General features: G+C 39.2%; 1 protein-coding gene across 3 annotated transcripts in view; it reads right to left on the reverse strand.

The window, feature by feature from the left end:
- The window catches only part of ZFHX4 (zinc finger homeobox 4), a 196,498-nt gene that overhangs the window by 4,117 nt on the left and 175,121 nt on the right, over positions 1-17,260 (reverse strand). For all 3 annotated transcript variants that reach the window (XM_049853915.1, XM_049853913.1, XM_049853914.1), the window contains exons 7-10: positions 13,228-13,361; positions 12,846-13,046; positions 12,191-12,308; positions 6,202-11,637 (exon numbers count right to left, since the gene is read on the reverse strand). In XM_049853915.1, coding sequence (XP_049709872.1) covers positions 6,202-11,637; positions 12,191-12,308; positions 12,846-13,046; positions 13,228-13,361 — 5,889 coding nt within the window. The remainder of the gene's footprint in view (positions 1-6,201; positions 11,638-12,190; positions 12,309-12,845; positions 13,047-13,227; positions 13,362-17,260) is intronic.

Below are 17,260 nucleotides of genomic sequence, written 5' to 3' on the forward strand. Positions count from 1 at the left end.
GTTTCATTTTTAAGGGGGCAGGTTTTCCATCTTGACAAGTTGGTTAACACAGTACTTAATACGAACTGAAAATATTAGCACTCATCTTTACCACCCCCCAAAATATACTTCTTCCAGGTTTTCTTGTAGTAGGCAAAGAAGATTCTCACCTCATTAGAGAAATAAATTCAGTGTTCAATAAGCAGCCGCATGTGGGGCAGAATAGGATTCCTATAGTAATGTAGAAGATTTCCACGGGGTTTCAAGTACCCAATATAATGTAGTGGCTGGCAAAACCTCTTACAAAGCATTTTTCATGAGCTGGGCAGTTGGCTGGGAAACTAAAAGACAGCTCAGGGTGGAAATGGGAATGCTAAAAGTCTGGGCCTTTCCTGAAGATTTTTTAGAGGCAAATAAAGTTGATAGCGAAAGGAACAGACCGCAAGCCTAATGGATGACTGATGGTAGTTCATTCTTGAACAAGGGAACACTCACTACTAAAGCATTACTACAAGGGCTGCAATAGAGGCTTGGTGGGTTGATGAGAGCATTAGCCATGAGAAGATGAATGAAGTCTAAATTTATCAATGCATAGTGGTAGAGGGAAGGATTCCCATATTTAATAGGATGCTCTTTTAGTACTGGTCAAAGTCTTACCTCTATGCTAAATGCAATATTTGGGTGTTAAAAATAATGAGAAACAAGTGACACAGAACGTGCATGCTTCTCTTTCTTTAGCTAGAAAAAACCTTTAGCTTCTTAATTGGTTTTTCTCCAGCTGCAAAAGCTTTCCTTAGGTTTAGCATTTGAGATACTCTGAAGTCCTCAACATCACGCTCTTTGACCCTCATCATTATCATATTACTCTCTGTTAGCCTTAGCTTGTTGCTGGCTGCTCCACTTTTTAATCTTAACACACCCAACTCTTCTTTATGACTGCTTTGGAATACTTTCCGCAGTTGTTTTAGTGAGAGTCTCTAAGGAGTTTCCATCATGTCAGCAGATAGTCTCCTAACATCTTCGGTGGTAAGGAGGGACAGATGCTAAAAATTCTCTTTAAATAAGAAAATTGAGTTCTAGAGGTGTGAGGTGACTTGACAGAGAGAAATCTATGACTCAATAGTAGATCTAAAACCCATTACCATCTAGTCGATTCTGACTCATAGTGACCCTTTAGGGCAGAGTAGAACTGCCCCACATGGTTTCCAAGGAGCGCCTGGTGGATTCAAACTGCTGACCTTTTGGTTAGCAGTCTTAGTTCTTAATCACTACACCACCAGGGTTTCCAAGTAGTAGGTCTACAGAAAGATAAAAAAATGATAACCACATTTATCTTCCTGCCTTAATTGAATCTTTTAAATAATTTAGAGATTCAGAATGAAAAAAAAAATCTTGAAATTAGCATTTTAGCAGGAGAAACTAAGAGCAACTACTCAAATTTCAAAGGCGTTAATACCTAATTATAGAATTTTAGGCATGAGTGATCCAGGTGGAGAAGGCTTTGCTAAGGGCAGAACAGCCTTCCTCACATTGTTAGAATGGTACTATGTTAGTAAAACTAAAGAAACCAAACCAGTTGCCGTCAAGTCAATTCTGACTCATGGTGACCCTATGTGTGTCACAGTAGAACTGTGCTCCAGGGGTTTTCAGTTGCTGATTTTGGAAGTGGATCATCAGGCCTTTTTTCCGAGGCACCACTGGGTGAACTTGAACCACAAACCTTTCATTAGCAGCGAGCACATTAACTTGCACCATCCAGGGACTCCACTGTTTTGGTAGCCACCTTCTTTACCGACTCATAAACCCAAACACTAGGTCTAGGCCTAGTGCAACAGTACAACTTCATACTCAATACTTGTACCTCCTTCTGCCTAGTGCTTTTCTTCTACCTAAATCAGAGGAGGTGGCTGGCTCACATATCTCTCTGACATGAGCATGAGAACTTAAGAGAAATTTTAAGAACTCAGAGACATGGAAAAATAGCAATGGTAGTTAGAAAGCAACATGAATCAAGTTGTTGACTCAGGCTTTCTCCCCAGATGCGGTCTACATGTTCCTATCGAGAGGCCACATAATGACATAATGGAGTTTTTAGAAGACTGCAAAATTCTGACTTCTAAAGACCATCAGTGTTTTCAGGAATTTAACTTCTAGAATAGTAAGATGAGTTAGATAATCAGCTGTTAAGCAAAATTTTTAGCAAGAGAGACACACATGAGAATAAGTATTCATTGGATCTGCTAGTAAAAGACATAAGTCTGTAAAAATGTACAGTCTCAAGTTCAATAGCCCACTGAAACACTGAAAACCAGAAACAGAAGAGAAAAACTGAACCTAATCACCATATAGAATAAAATCAGAATAAGTTTGCCAACTCCAAACCAACTGCATTTCAAATTTTCCTGTCTGCTAGCAAGTTGTACTGTTAAAGATATATTCTTTCCTGTTTCCCAACTCCTATTCCAATTCTGAGAAATTTCACACAGAATTTTACTTAGACATTTCACTTAGAGGAAAAAAAAGTACTTCAGTCAATAATCTCATCCTATTATTATTTTGTTTTTGTTATTTTCCTGAAACTGCTGCCTTTTCACGAAGTAATGCTTCAGAAGAAAAGGCCTACCTTAAATTGCATTTATATGCTATAATTCTTTTTCCACAAGTTTCTTTGACCTAGAACTCCCCGAGAGAAAATTTATTTTTCAAGGTGAAAATAAAAATAGTTACATACATGGTGCCAAAGACAACTGTGCTAAAATTACTAAGGACTCACTCTTATCTAGCTTTACCCCAAATACGCTGGTAAATTGCACTGAAGTATGAGAAAAAAGCAAGTGACATGTTCTCAAGTTCCATTTAAGGAAATTGGGTAAGGCAGTACTTTCAAACACTAAGGAAACATATAAAAATCAGACACTGTTGAAAATGATAAACTAAATAAGCTAAAAATAGAAAATGAAGTCTTTTTTTTTTTTTTTTTTTCATTCACCTTCAGCAAAATGCCAAAAAGAAGCTATCTCCATATAGGACAAAATAAAAATTTTAAGCTTTCTATGCATAGAGGGATGTGATTTTATGTAGCCACTTTTCCCTATCATGAAGTGATCATGACAGAAAAAGACTGAAGTGTGGACAATTTTTAAAGTAGAGAACTCATTTTATGAAAAAATGAGTAATAGGAAGCAGTGAAACTCAACACAGGGCCAGACCACTTTTCAGGAAGCGGGCACACGTGATATAGACTATTCTTGAAAGGACTTGCTTAGTGGCTCTGAATAGCTAAATCATTTGAAGATTTCTTGGAAGTAAGGTAAGGAAGTCTTGTAAGAATTAAAGCTGGTATACAAATCAGAATAGAAACCTCCTGGAAAAAGAATTCAATGGGTGCTAAAATCAGGAAATGTAGATGTTGAGAAATACTGAAACAGAACACATACAGTGCCATTAAGCTAACTTTGTGCCATTAGGCTAACTTTGGTGTGTAGCCTTTGGAATCAGACTCATAGCGTGTCAGACACGAGATCTCCTTTTTTAGTGATTTCTTTAGGATCAAAGCCTTGAAACCCACCTTCCAAGGGATGGAAAGTCTCTAATATGAGACTTTTTTGGTAAATAAATCCCATTAAAGTAGGTCCAAGTTGAACTTGTCATATTTCCAAAGCTTACTCCTATTGATAATACATTATAGCAAGAGCCCAGGGCTTGCGAGAAATACAGAAATATTTTACTTATGATGTAATTTTCTCCTCTTGATTTCATCTAGCTGGTATGCCTGTCTTTCACGTAAAGCAGAGATATTTGTTTGATGAGAAATATCACAGTAGGAGGATGATACCAGAAAGGTGGAGAACCACAGCTCTGCTCTATGAACTGGTAAAAGTATTCAGCATTACCCATCACAGGTAAATTAACCTAAAAAGGATGTGAACTGGAAGTGTGGGCTCTCAGGTGGGGCCCCATTGATAACTCTGCTGTGCTAATGTTTAAAATCTATTACAAACAAAGGACCAGCTCAGGGGAAATTAGAGATGCTAGCAGGTAGCACATTCATGGGCCTTTACAGCACTCTCTGGTCTGCTTTGATCCATGATTTGGTAAGGCAACAGACACAGCAGCTCTGAGTCGCTCAGTACCTGGTGCATTTAAAGATACTGCTAGCTGAGGAGGGCCTGCTTTCATTATCTTCCCAGCAACTCTGAGAGTTATAAACAGGGACCGTATTTCAGGGTAGGATATAAATTATATTTATGGTGAGTAGAATGAGGAAACAAAGTATTTCATAAACATTTGCTCTGTCCTCCCATCTCGCTTTCTCTCATTTGGCCCTGTGGGTACCAGTTATCAGTGTGACAAACCAGAAGGTCAGTGGGCCATTGTCCAAGGAAAGGCTTTTGACCCAGTGAAGAGATAAATTAGATGCTTTGACCACCATTTAGGGTGGTGACAACACAGTCATCATCAATCAAAGGAGACGTGTATGTTAAAGGCACAGAGGCTTCAATTGTTCTTAGGCCATGTAAAGTACTGGAAACCCTCTATTTTATTTAACTGGTCATAGGAATTTTTCCACACAAGACATTTTTCCATGTGTCAATTAATAATCAGTGAAATAAAAAGTAGACATCTGAAGTAACAAAACTAATACCATAAGCAAAAAAAAAAAAAAAATTACCCATTGCATTGTTCTCAAAATACTTATATTTGCCTTAAAACCTGTTAATTACAGCACTAATATTTAAGGGGCCAAGGACAGCCAGATAATTAAGTCCAAGGCCTTTTTGGGTTTGTGAGTTGGTATGATAAAGGGAAGTACATTGAAGAAAAATTTTTTTTTTTTGGTATTATAGACGCAGGGCAGGGCAGCAGCTAGCAGGGGCTTTGAGGCCACTCGATATCAATCATTGTGTTCATGTCTCCCAAGGTAAAAGTTAAAATGGGAGTATCTTCTTATGATCACAATGGCAATTTTATGTTCCGTACGAGGAGGATGAAACGAAAATGTTTGAAATTTATGCAGAAGTCCAATATATGGAAAAGAAAAAGCTTTATTTATGTGCTTTGGAAACTTGTTAGATATACGTAATTAATAAACTCTACATGTCTCTTTGTTGTTGTTAGGTGTCATCGAATCGGCTCCGACTCATAGCGACCCCGTAGGACAGGGTAGACCGCCCCATAGGGTTTCCAAGGAGCGGCTGGTGGATTTGAACTCGTATGTTTCTTCAGGATGCCAAGTTTTCTTTTATAAGGAAAAAAAAATACTGTTATTTTAGAAAATAAAACTTACTCTAAGGAAAAAATTGTAAGAAACATGTTTTTCTGTTTTGAGTGATATATAACTTTTGTTATATGTTTGACTTTATGACTGCTTAGAACAGTGTATTCAATTTTTTCAACCTAATATAACTGGATACCTATACTGATTCACAAAATCTAACCTGCACGAATGGCGCCTCTTTTGATGAACATAGAATGGGATTATGGGATTCAGCATCTGGGGGTGCTTCACACAGGCTTACAGCATTGGTATGCTTTAATTATACGCCCTGGCTTTGCAGAGGGCAAGCATAGAGAGCTATGGTATAATACCGATGTATTTCTAAGGTTGTGAATTTATGCATAACCGGTAACAACACAGGCTACCAAAATCAAAATCTTACAGCAATACTAAATTACAAATTATCACAGAAGTCGTATTTTCAGTAATTCAACTTTAAACATAGGCTTTATTACCTGCTAGGTGCAATATGGGTGAATTCCTGTGGCTAGAGGGCCCTTAACTTTTGAACTTCCTGGCACTTACCGGGAAAAAAAATTTAAAAACCTCCCCTTGGAAAGAACATAAATTAAAATAGCAATGATATATTATTCAATGTTTCACTTTCCTATGACACATTTGTGCTGGAATGCCATCTGAAATCACTGTTGATAGTAGTACATAAAAGTAATATTTTTGAGATGTGGTCAAGTAATGATAAAATTAATATATTCCTGAGAATCTGCTACAATCTAGTCTTTCTTATTCTACACACTACCAGGTTGATTTATTTTCTAGTTATTTGTTATAGCCAATAAAATATATATTCCAAATAATTTAATGTTTTCACTTGCTGAAACAAAAAGAAACCCAAATGAAAAGAAGTGCTGCCTGTTCTTCTTGGTTACTTGTGATTGGCAGTGTAATGTTAATTAACAAGATTGATCCACCTTAAAATGACTTACTGTTTGAATTTTGTGGGAATCCGGGCAAGGAGGATGGATTGTTCATTCCAGGGAGAAGGACCGGAGGAAGGCCGGGGAGTCCTGGGTAGGCTGCGGGCAAACTGATACCATGGAGGGTCCCGCTGTCCATCATGCCTGGCTGCTGCACCGTTAAGCCCAGCACATCTGAAGCTTTCTTTATACGATCAAGTTCTTGTTGCGCCATCAGCTGTCGAACAGTGGTTGGTGCTAAGTAATCTTTCTCCCGATCAAGCTGATTTCCAACAGTCTCCCTCACTTTTGAAATGTGCTGTTTGGAGAAAATATGATCTCTGATGGACAAGCGGGCGGAGTACTTCACCCCACAGAGAGTGCACTCCGGCTTGGTGCCTTCTGTTCCACTCTGATTGATCATGAAAGGCTTCCCTATGTTGATTTTAAATTTCTTTTCCTTTGCCCTTGCGTTTTGAAACCACACCTGGACCACGCGTTTGGGCAGACCAATCTCATTCCCCAGCATTTCACATTCTTGCATGGTTGGAGTCCGGTAGTCGCTAAAGCAAGCCTTGAGGACCTTGAGTTGAAGATTGCTCATTTGGGTTCTGAAACGCTTGTGGCCTGGTCGATCATTACTTTTGGATTTAAAAGGATTGCTGGATCCAAAGGGATTTGGTGAACTCGGGTCAGCTATGCTTGATGTTTCGCTGCGGTCAGCATTGTCATCAGGGTCATCAGTGATATAAAAGCTTTGGTCGTGGTCACCATCTTTATCATTGAAATGTATTGATGGACTCGTGAGAGAAAAGAGAAATTTTTCATCGCAAACCTCTGTGGTAGGTGTGGTTGCTGTTTTTGGCAAAGTGTCAAGTGTTTTCGGCTCTTTAGGAGATAAAGGTGGCTTCACATCTCCTGAACTTCCTGTGGTGCTCTCCATTTCAGCATTTCCCTCATCTCCGGTGGTGGCATCACTGATAGCTGTATTAACTGACGAAGTCTCATCAAAGTCAGTTTTATTTTGATCATACCCGCCCTCAGCAGGGGGTGCATTTAAATTCTCTACATCCTCAGAGCATTCTGCTTTAAAAGAAGAAGGGCTTAAAAGATTCTTCGGTGACAGATCTGCTGTTTTACTAACAGGCGTTGACACTGTAGAAGCCAATTCATTCTCACTTGATAGATCAATTTTAGTTAATGGCAAAGATGGATAATCAAAATAAATGTATTTCTGTGGGCTTTCTCCCCCATCTTCTGTTGATATTAAAGGGCTTGGTGGCAAGCTGTAACCTGCCTGTTTTCCTTCATTCCAGTGCCGAGAGCGAATGTGGCTTTCTAAGGCTGACTTTGCCTTAAACAGGGCCCGGCAAAATGGACACCGCTTATGCGACTGTGCGGGACCCACTGCGCGGAACTGACCTTTCCTTTCTCGAGCTCGAGTATTCTGGAACCAGACTTGCACAACTCTTTTTTTCAGTCCTACTTCACGTGCAATATGATCAAGCATTTTCCTGGTAGGGTTGGAATCCAACAAGTATTTCTCATAGAGTATTTCCAGTTGTTCGGGGGTAATTGTGGTTCTCAAGCGTTTATCACGATGCTGGTCTTCACAGCTATTGCCTCCCTCTTTTTCACTGCAATTGTTATCTTCTTTATCATCCAGTTTCCTTTTAAGGGAAGCAGCAACCGTTGCAGGGGCTGTTGTGTGGGAGGAGCTGGTCTGAGGTGGCATTTGTGTGAGAGAACCACTCAGCAGCTGTCCAGTCATCAGTGGGTTATTGGGGTCAAAGATCATGTAGGGCATATCCATGGGCCTTTCCAAGAATGGAGAGTGAAGAAATTGGTTTTGAGCAGCAAGGAAGTGCATGTGCTGGTGCTCCTGCCAGAGTTCCAGAGTTGGGAAGGCAACTGTACACTGATCACATTGGTATTGTAGTAACTGTGGAGGTAGACTGTTCTGGAGAGAAGTCATGGAAATTTGCAGTGGACTGGAAGGGACTGGGGTTTGAGAGGCTGAAGGAGGTCTTCCAATAAGTTGGGCTTGTTTTGGTGGCTGCGGCTGTGGCTGAGCTGCGGAGGCCTGCGGTGGGTCTGAGGAAGTTGATGCTAATGGCAGGGCTGGTTTGGTGCCTTGAGAAGTGAGAGAGGAGTCACTCGGCTTTGGTTTTTCTGTGGGATATTCAGGTTTGGGAGAAGTCTTCTCAGGTTCTGGTTTTGGTGAAGGAATCAGAGGGGTGCTAGTCCCAGAGCCAGAACTGGCTGCAAGGGCAGCAGCACTCTTGGCTGCCTCTGTTTGGCCAGACACTGTGCAGTGTTTGTATACCACTTGGTCGGTGGCATCCATGGAGTCTTCAGTTTGGCTTTCATCTTGGGCATCATCATCTTCATCCTTATAACACTGCTTTTTCTGATGTGTAATCAAGTCAAAGATCCGGGGGAAAACCACATTGCACTTTTTACACTGGTACTGCATGTTGCTTGTTCGAATATACCGTTCGTTTGTGAGTTCTCGTTTTTCATTATCTTTAGTTTCTGCTTGGTTCTCATAACTCTTTCGTGCTTTCTGACGAGCATTCTGAAACCATACAACAATAACCCGAGTAGGTAGATTGAGGACAGTGGAAAGCTGTTCTATCTCATCATCTTTTGGGTAAGCATTTGTGTCAAAAAAGTCTTGTAAAACCCTAAGCTGGTAGTCAGTAAATCTTGTTCTAGAAGACCTTTTACTGAATGATGCATCAGATTTGTAATGTTCTAGAGAGGCAGGCTGTGGATCAATTCTGATATCTTCCAAAACAGTTATAGGAGGGTTACTGAAGTTGTACGGGGAATCCTTATTTCTCTGTCGTTCCTTGAAAAGAGTATTTCGAAACCAGTGTTTGATAACTTTTTGAGAGAGGCCAGATTTCTCTGCCATTTCTTGGATCTGTTCTTCACTTGGAGAATTATTGATGTCGAAGTAAGCCCTCAGGATTTTTAATTGGTCATCTGTAATTCTTGTTCGTGGGCGTTTGAACTGAGAATGTCTTAAGAAGTTGGGATCTAATCCGAGCTGCTGCTGACAAAGTTGAGTGAGATCTGCGGAGAGCGTATCCATCTGTGGCAGCTGCAATGCAAGCTGGGGAGGAAGGGCAGGGTGTTGCACAGGTTGCATCATAATGGGTGGAAAGAGTGGAAGGTCAAGAGGAACAGGCAGCTGGACCTGCGGGGGAGCAGAAGGTGGAGGAGGTGGAGGTGGGGGAGGAGGGGGAGGTGGCGGAGGTGGCGGGGGAGGGGTAGGTGGTGGAGCTTGCAGAGGAGTAGGAACCGCACTTGGGATTTTTACAGGACCAAGGGAAGAAGGCTGTGGAGGAGCTGGAGGCAGAGGAGGAGGTGGAGGCGGTGGAGGTGGCGTTTCTGGTGAAGATGGAGAAATTGGATAAAGCTTGTCATAGGCCTCCCTGTATTGACGAGCAAATTTCTCTAGTGCTCCATATGGAAAAAACTGCCCATGGACGTGTTCTTGGTGGCTCTTTAAAATAAGAACATTGGAAAACAATTTACCACACGTTCCACATTCCAGCTTGTCAGTGTTTTCACCTTCCCCACCTTTGCTCTTCTTCTGAACCTTTTGCCTGTTTTCATTGTATTGAATGACCAGTTCAAAACCAAAGTTTTCCAATAAAGCTTTGGCTGCATTTCCTCTGGCCCCTGAAGCTATTCGGGGCGGTGGGATAGCTGGTTCCAAGGATTTCTGCTTCTTTACCTCTTTGCCTTCTTTGAGTCCCTCACTTTCACTTGTAAATTCTTGCTTTGGTTTGTCTTGTTTTTCAGCAATCTCTTCCGCCTCCTTGTAGGGCGGCACGTCCTTCAGGATCTGGCAGTCTGCAGCCCCTGTGTTAGTTTGCTCCTGTTTCAGTAATTTGCTTGCCTGTTGCTGCTGCTGCTGCTGCTGTTGCTGCTGCTGTTGCTGCTGCTGCTGCTGTTGCTGCTGCTGCTGCTGCTGTTTTTGAGACTGCAGCTGGGGCTGGGTGGCTTGGTATTGTTGTGCTTGTTGCTGTAGTATTTGCAGTTGAGTCTGGCCAACATGATGTTGGGTTTGAATCTGCTGCTTCAAGTCTTCGAGCAAGGATCCAGCCATTCCTGTCATGCCAGGCATACCAAAGGTCGCAGAGCCTGGTAAACCCAGATCGGGCCCCAGGCTAAACTCAGTCCCAGGTATGTAGAATGGAAAGAGAAACTGTGGCTGCTGAAACTGCAGCAGTGCTTCTGGGGTCATAGGGAAATGAGGCAAAAAGGCCGGGTTTAGAAACTGAGGCTGAAAGAATGCTGCTTGTTGTTGTAACTCATGCTGTAGTTGCATCTGAATTTGTGCTGGTGACTGTGGTGGGTGGTGCGTAGGTTGAGCAGAGATTAAATCAGGAGTTTGCTTTTTATTTAATTCTTTGGCATCTAAGTGGGTATCTTTGCTGCTCACTGCTGCTAAACTCAGGGAATCTAGCATCCCTTGGCTAGGACTATTCACATTTGCTGCAATGCTGTGCCCACTGGCCATATGACCACTGGGCTCCAACTTTGCAGCCCTCGCCTTTGTCTGGTGGAGCACGGACCTCATGTGGATTTCCAACGTTGAGCTTTGGCTGTAGGCAACGTTACAGATGCTGCACTTGTACGGTTTGTTATCTGTGCTGCTGTTGGTTTCTTGAGGAACAGGACTGGAGGCTTCCTGCAAAACTTTTTTCAACTTATGCAGATGAGAAACTGAATTATAATGGACCAAGAGAATGTTCTTTTGGGTGAACGACTCTTTACACACTGTACACTTATATGGGCGTGATGGATCAAGGAATTTTTCCATCGTAAAATTTGGCCCTTTTCTAAAAGGTAAGGTCCGCTTTGGTTCAGAGCCCATGTCATCTGGAATAGAGCTACTATCACTTCCTACAGGACTTGCCTTCCCTTCATGGTCCACCTCATACTCTCGTTCCATTTCCTGCTCTAGGGCATGGTCGTCCTGGGCCATAGTTTCACTCTCTGCCCAAAGTTCACCATTCACGGGCAAAGAGGCGTACAGCTGCTGAAGTTCAGCTTCACTCAGTTCAGGGTGGCCTGCTTCCAAGTGTTTTTTTAAAGCCTGGAATGTACGGAAACTACGCTGGCAGAGATTACACATTGTGGCAGCCCGAATCGCATGGTACTGGGAATGTATCTGAAGCTTCTGCATAGTCTTAAAAGCCAAGCTGCAATGGTTACAGCGATACTTATAAACATGGCGGTCAGAAACAGAGAGTGGTTGCCTTTTTTGCTGTTCACTCAGTTGATCTTGCAGCGTGTCAGTGACTTTCACATCCTTACTGCTATTTTTATTCCACTCTGACGCTTCTGTGGGTTCTTTGCTTGGTTTCTGCTCCTCACTCTTAATTTCCATGTTAGTCTTTGAATCCTCGAGACCTGCCATACTTTTGTCATCCATTGGACTTTCACCTGCACGGAAGAGAAGCACAGACATGTCTCTTATAAAAAAAAAAAATTTTTTTTTTTTTTTTAAACCCCACTGTTTAAATGTCAACAGATATTGTAAGAAGGAGCCTCTAAAGGTTTCTACTTCACTGATTCTTTGAAGAAATATTTACTGTGCAACTACTATGTGGCAAGCTCTGTACTAGATCATAAAGATGAGCAAGAAATCACCCAACCTCAAGAAATTTCAGGACAGGAAAGAAAACAAATAAAAGATAATTAAAAGTAAGCTGCAATCAGTGTGATATAAAAGGCCATAACCTCAGTGTTCATGAATTATAACACATGAAACATTTTTGGCAGTCTGACACTTGGGTCTCCTAAGGGCGGTTATGGGTACCTAGATACTAAATACGCCTTTGAAAATATGGTTCTTGGAAATGCCAAGATTTTTTTTTCCCTCCATGCTTTTTTTTTTTTTTTCTAATCTTAACAGTAATAATCCTGAAGCATTGCCCCAAAGGCAGCCGCCACCCCATGTATGTTTTCTGCCGATTTTGATCAGAGGCTAGCATACCTGGATATTTCCCTGACCCCTCAGCTACAATGGCTGCAGGTGTGTCCCGCTCCGATTTCTCAGAGGTGGCTGCTGGCAGTAGCATACTGTTTGGCATCATGATATCAGGGACGGGCACCTTTGGAAACCAAAGAGGTTCACGTTAAATGTACCCAAGAAATTACAAACTCCATTACATCTGCCATTTGGCAGTTATGTGTCCCACTTCCATTTTTCTAAATAAAGCTGAAACATTTTGTGGATCTTACAAGCTAATGCTTTCTTGTCAAATTTCAGACCAATGCTGTTGCAGTGCTGTATGCCTCCTCACAGTAAATATGGTTTGAAGGTTTTTGATTACATAGGTCTCTTTTTTATAAGGAGAACCAAGAACGTTTGAAACTCAAGGTGCCGACATAAGTCATTTGGTTAACATTATAGATGCAAAAATTAGATCGCAAAAATATGTTATTGAATAATTTATCCCTTACATCACATTTGATTTTTTAACGTAAGCAAAAGAGACAACAAATGGGCCTTAACTGTGATTTCTAGAACAGTCAAGAAAACAGCATTAGTAGTGCAGAATAAATAAATTTGTATCTACCAATAATTACAGATCTCGATATCTTTACACGGATTATGTCAAACATGTATCAGCATTTGGTATTCTTACTGTCATAAGCAGCTTCTCCACACAATCTGGAGACACACTGTGCAAATGTGTCAGATGAAGCTGCAGGTGCATTTTGTTGCTGAGGATGTCCTGGCAGAGGGGACAGCAGATGACTGGCTGCACCGAGTGCTGTGACAGGACGTGCATCTGGATACGACTTTGGTCCCTACTATTGTAGTTACAATAAGGACACTGATAGAACTGGAAAATATTAAAATAAACATGGCTGCCATTAGTTATCGTGTTTGGATGAACCTGCAGCATTTATATTGCCAAACACAATGTGCACATACCTTCTAACAGCATGGAATCGTTTCGGGTTCTAAAAGTTTGGAAGCAATTAAAAAAAAAAACATTTCCAAAAAAAAAAGCGCATACTTACCTGATCATGACAGAACTTATTGTCCTCTGCAGGTTTTGACCTTTTTGTAGCAACATCCTCTTCTTTTGCCAGCAGGAGTGGCTGGGTTGCCCCAGCCACACTGACTTTTAGTTCCTTCTCCGGTGTGATTATCCCTGATGCCAAAAAAGAATAGAACCTCTCAATTTTAAAAAGACCAACAATGTCACAATCTGAAAACCTGTATGTGTTTCAGTTATGATTTTAAATCCACTGACTCACAAAAAATTATCAACAAACACTCTTGTATAATGGCATCATCAAAAGGCAAAAAGCATACATCTTTTTATCCACTAAGTGGCCTTTATAAATATGTTTTTAAATGTCCTCCTTTCTCGTGTTTAGGTAGGTGGCCTTGAAAGATTTATCAATAACACATGCTCTCTGGTGGCTCAGGATGCCTATATCACATTAAAGCAAATTTACTTCCATTCACCAAATACCAACTTGAAAAATAATAATTTTTACTAATGTTTACTTCTCTCTCTTCTAAATGTCTTGGGCATGGAAAAGACCGCAAAATTCTAAAATATGGCAATTTATAGTTTGGAAACTCAAAAACAACATTTTTACATGGTGAACGTAGAATTTTTAAATTAGCCATATATTACATATCTGCTATTATTGATTTACTTTTTGCTTTGGATGTTTCAGCAATTGGCTGTACCCATAAAATTACAACCCAAATCTCAAGAAGACCATCGTTTCCAAGTATTCAGTGTTAAAAACAACTTAAAATTTTGCCCAGATGAGCTACGTAATATGCAGGAGCTTCACACACATCAAAGAAAAGAGTGCGATTCTAATTTCCCAATCTAACAGAAAATTCTCCCCAGCACCAATTTGCCCGATAATATCCTCTGCGAAGCTGGATATTACAGCGACATTGGGTAGGCATGTCACATACATCTCACGACAAACACAAAACCTCATTTACCAGCCATTCCAATCTCATCATAGTACGGCATCATCTGACCTTTTTCTGCTGTTTATTATGAGTATTTCTAATTTTAACTTTCAATTTTCACCATCTTCCAGTCAATTTGCAACTAAATTATTTCCAGGGTGAGGACACTATCACTGGACAACTGGGTGCAAATACATCTTGAAACGCAATGAAGCTAAACCATTGATTGCTATCAGACCCCGCGTACATATATAGCCCTGGCGTAATCTGATTGTATGCTGAGCATGAAGATTTATCTTGATTTTTTTTTTCAATCCACATACGGTTCATATAAATGAACAAATTGGACCTTATTACAGAGTGACCTAGTTTTAATTTAAAAATAAGGTCAAAGATGTTATGGAAAGCAAGCCCCCCTGCCAAAAAATTTTTTTTTCTATTTTGAATAGAGATGCACGTTTTATATCATATAGATAATTTCAAAAATTTCAAATTTAGAAAGAAATTTAAAATTAAAAGAGTGACTCTGAGGAGACAAAAATTTAGATATTATTTAAATCAGATAATGGCAATAATTTTATTCCCTTGGGGTTTGTGGTAGATACAGAATACTAACTTTTCAACAAATTGCATTAATTTTTGACTTCTAGATTTATAGACATTAGATTTTGTTTGAATTGATACATTTGTCCTATGCCTTGGAGAAATTCAGATTATTTCTAGAAATTTGAAAAAAATAACATATTTGTACAAGTAGTCCCCGATTTACGACTGGGTTCCATTCCTATGACTCTGTTGTAAGTAGGTTCTGACATAAGTCAAATATCCATTCTTTTTTCTTTAGTTTTCATTATTATTGTCTTTTATTATCAGTATCTCTACAAATCTGATCTTTATTTGTCTTTGGGGGTTGGCATGAGAATGATAACATAAGCAAATCGTGCACTGCAACACTGTATGTAGTTCATAATACCAACAATAACATGTACAAAAAAAACTAATATGTCATAAGTAGGAGACTACCTGTATTTGGAAGAATTTAAATTTGAGATAGACTGAAAAGTTCTGTTATATTAATAAAACAATATTCAAATATTTGATATATAAATATTTGTCAAAAACAGGAATGGTTATCTCATAATTCTGGCATCAACAAACTCTTCTTTCTCAAAGCAGAATATGCTTTGCCCTCTTGTTTAAAAAAATGCTAAAAACAAACAGTTAGGGACACAGTATGATATATAGTATTTGCTACTGAAATTTACTGCTTAGAGTGTCAGACCAAGTTGCATAAAGAACACAAGCAAAGCAAGTTTAAATGATTGTTACTTAAATCAGTAAATGTCTATCAGTTGCCTTCACCTGTGAGACTTGGAGATTTTTCCTAAAAACGTTCCCCATTAACAAGTAACAAACAAAATGTGCCCTTAAGAGAATAATATTATGTCATATTCCCCTATCATTCTTTTGTGTATATGGGAGAATCGGACATGACCAAATAATCAGTTGATCCAATTCCTCATGCTATCAAAGACTGCCACACAGAAGTAAAAAGAGGATTTCCCTGACTCTTGTTGCTTGCAGGCCCTATGAAATATCAGATATAGAATAAACCTTTCAGACTTCTAATCTCTTGAGTATATAGATCTGCCCTTATTTCCATAAGCATATATAGTGTGTATTTTATTTTAATATTGGTACTATAAAAGATCAAAACAAGTGTTATTGATTTCAAGGTTTGAAATATTTTATTAAGCCTATATATTGGTGTGCATATTTGGTGTAATCAATACCATATGTATTAAGAATATATTGTTTTTACCTTTATGCTTATTAATATTCATCAAAAAACATAATTGGTTTTGAATTTAGTGACTTTCCATGTTACATGAAGAAAGTAAAAGTTAAGTCTTAGGGTCACTATCATATAACCATTGCAAAAACCATTGTCTAGAATATTCCACCCAGTATATGTCAACTTCAATATTTTTTGGTTAATTAACTCGGTTAATTAAACCACGCCCTTAATATATGCCAGGAGTTTCATAAAGACCTTTTTATTTTAAATTAAAATGAGGTTATAAATAAAGGCTGTATGCCAGAAATGAATGCTATTGATAAGAGGATGCTGAGGTGTAATAAGTGACAAAAAGAGATCCTTGTGGGGAGGGTACATGTCAGGATTATTTGCAAAGACGCCGTAAGTTACATTTTATGTATGCATGCCTTTTCTGCTCAAAAAGGTGCTATCTCAGGTAAATAGTATCCCTGGTAAATGATAGGAAATCAACTCTGGGGCCTTCTTCTGAATTATCTTATCCTATAAATGCCTTATATTAAATAAGGGCTAATTAACCTTAGGAGTAGTTTGATAGAGTTTTATGATTATGCAAAGTTTATGTCTGCAACTTTATTTGAGATAACCCCATTTGTCATTCCAGGCAAAATTTTGATATGGAATCATAATTCACTCTGTATTGTTAAGGACACCACAATATTTTCAAAGAACAAAGTCATTTTAATTCATTTTGACTAAAAAATGAAGCCTAATTACAAATAAGTACCACCAAATAGATGAGTCAATGATTACCTCTCAATGATAGGATTATTCAACTTGCATGAGATTGCCAATACAGAAATCACATAATTCATTTCAATTCAGATGCTGCCTACTCTATAATTCCCAATCCCTAAAATACAGAAGGTTGTAAAACGGTTTATGCTCATGACAAGTGAGGAAAACCCGATACACACGCACTCAAAGCAAATTTTGATTAAGCAATAAAACAAAATACTGGGTTATTATTTATGAACCCATGTATTTGACAAAGTTTGAATAATATCAAACTTGACTATCACAGAAGATGTTATTCAACTCCAAATAACTCTAAAATTATAATTACTGATACAGTATTCTTTCTAATGAGGCTAGAATGAAAGGATCATTTTAATTGCAATAATGAAGGTTAATTTCCATCTTTCCTCCTGTTTACTCCCTTATTAAAAAGTGGTCCCCTTAGCCATGGCAGAGACATATTACATTTTCAATGCAAATGTATTAATCTGGATAAACTCTATATTAATTCTTGCACTGCACAGAGCTATAAT

Source organism: Elephas maximus, chromosome 15 (genome assembly GCF_024166365.1).
Source record: "Elephas maximus indicus isolate mEleMax1 chromosome 15, mEleMax1 primary haplotype, whole genome shotgun sequence".
Lineage (NCBI taxonomy): Eukaryota > Metazoa > Chordata > Mammalia > Proboscidea > Elephantidae > Elephas > Elephas maximus.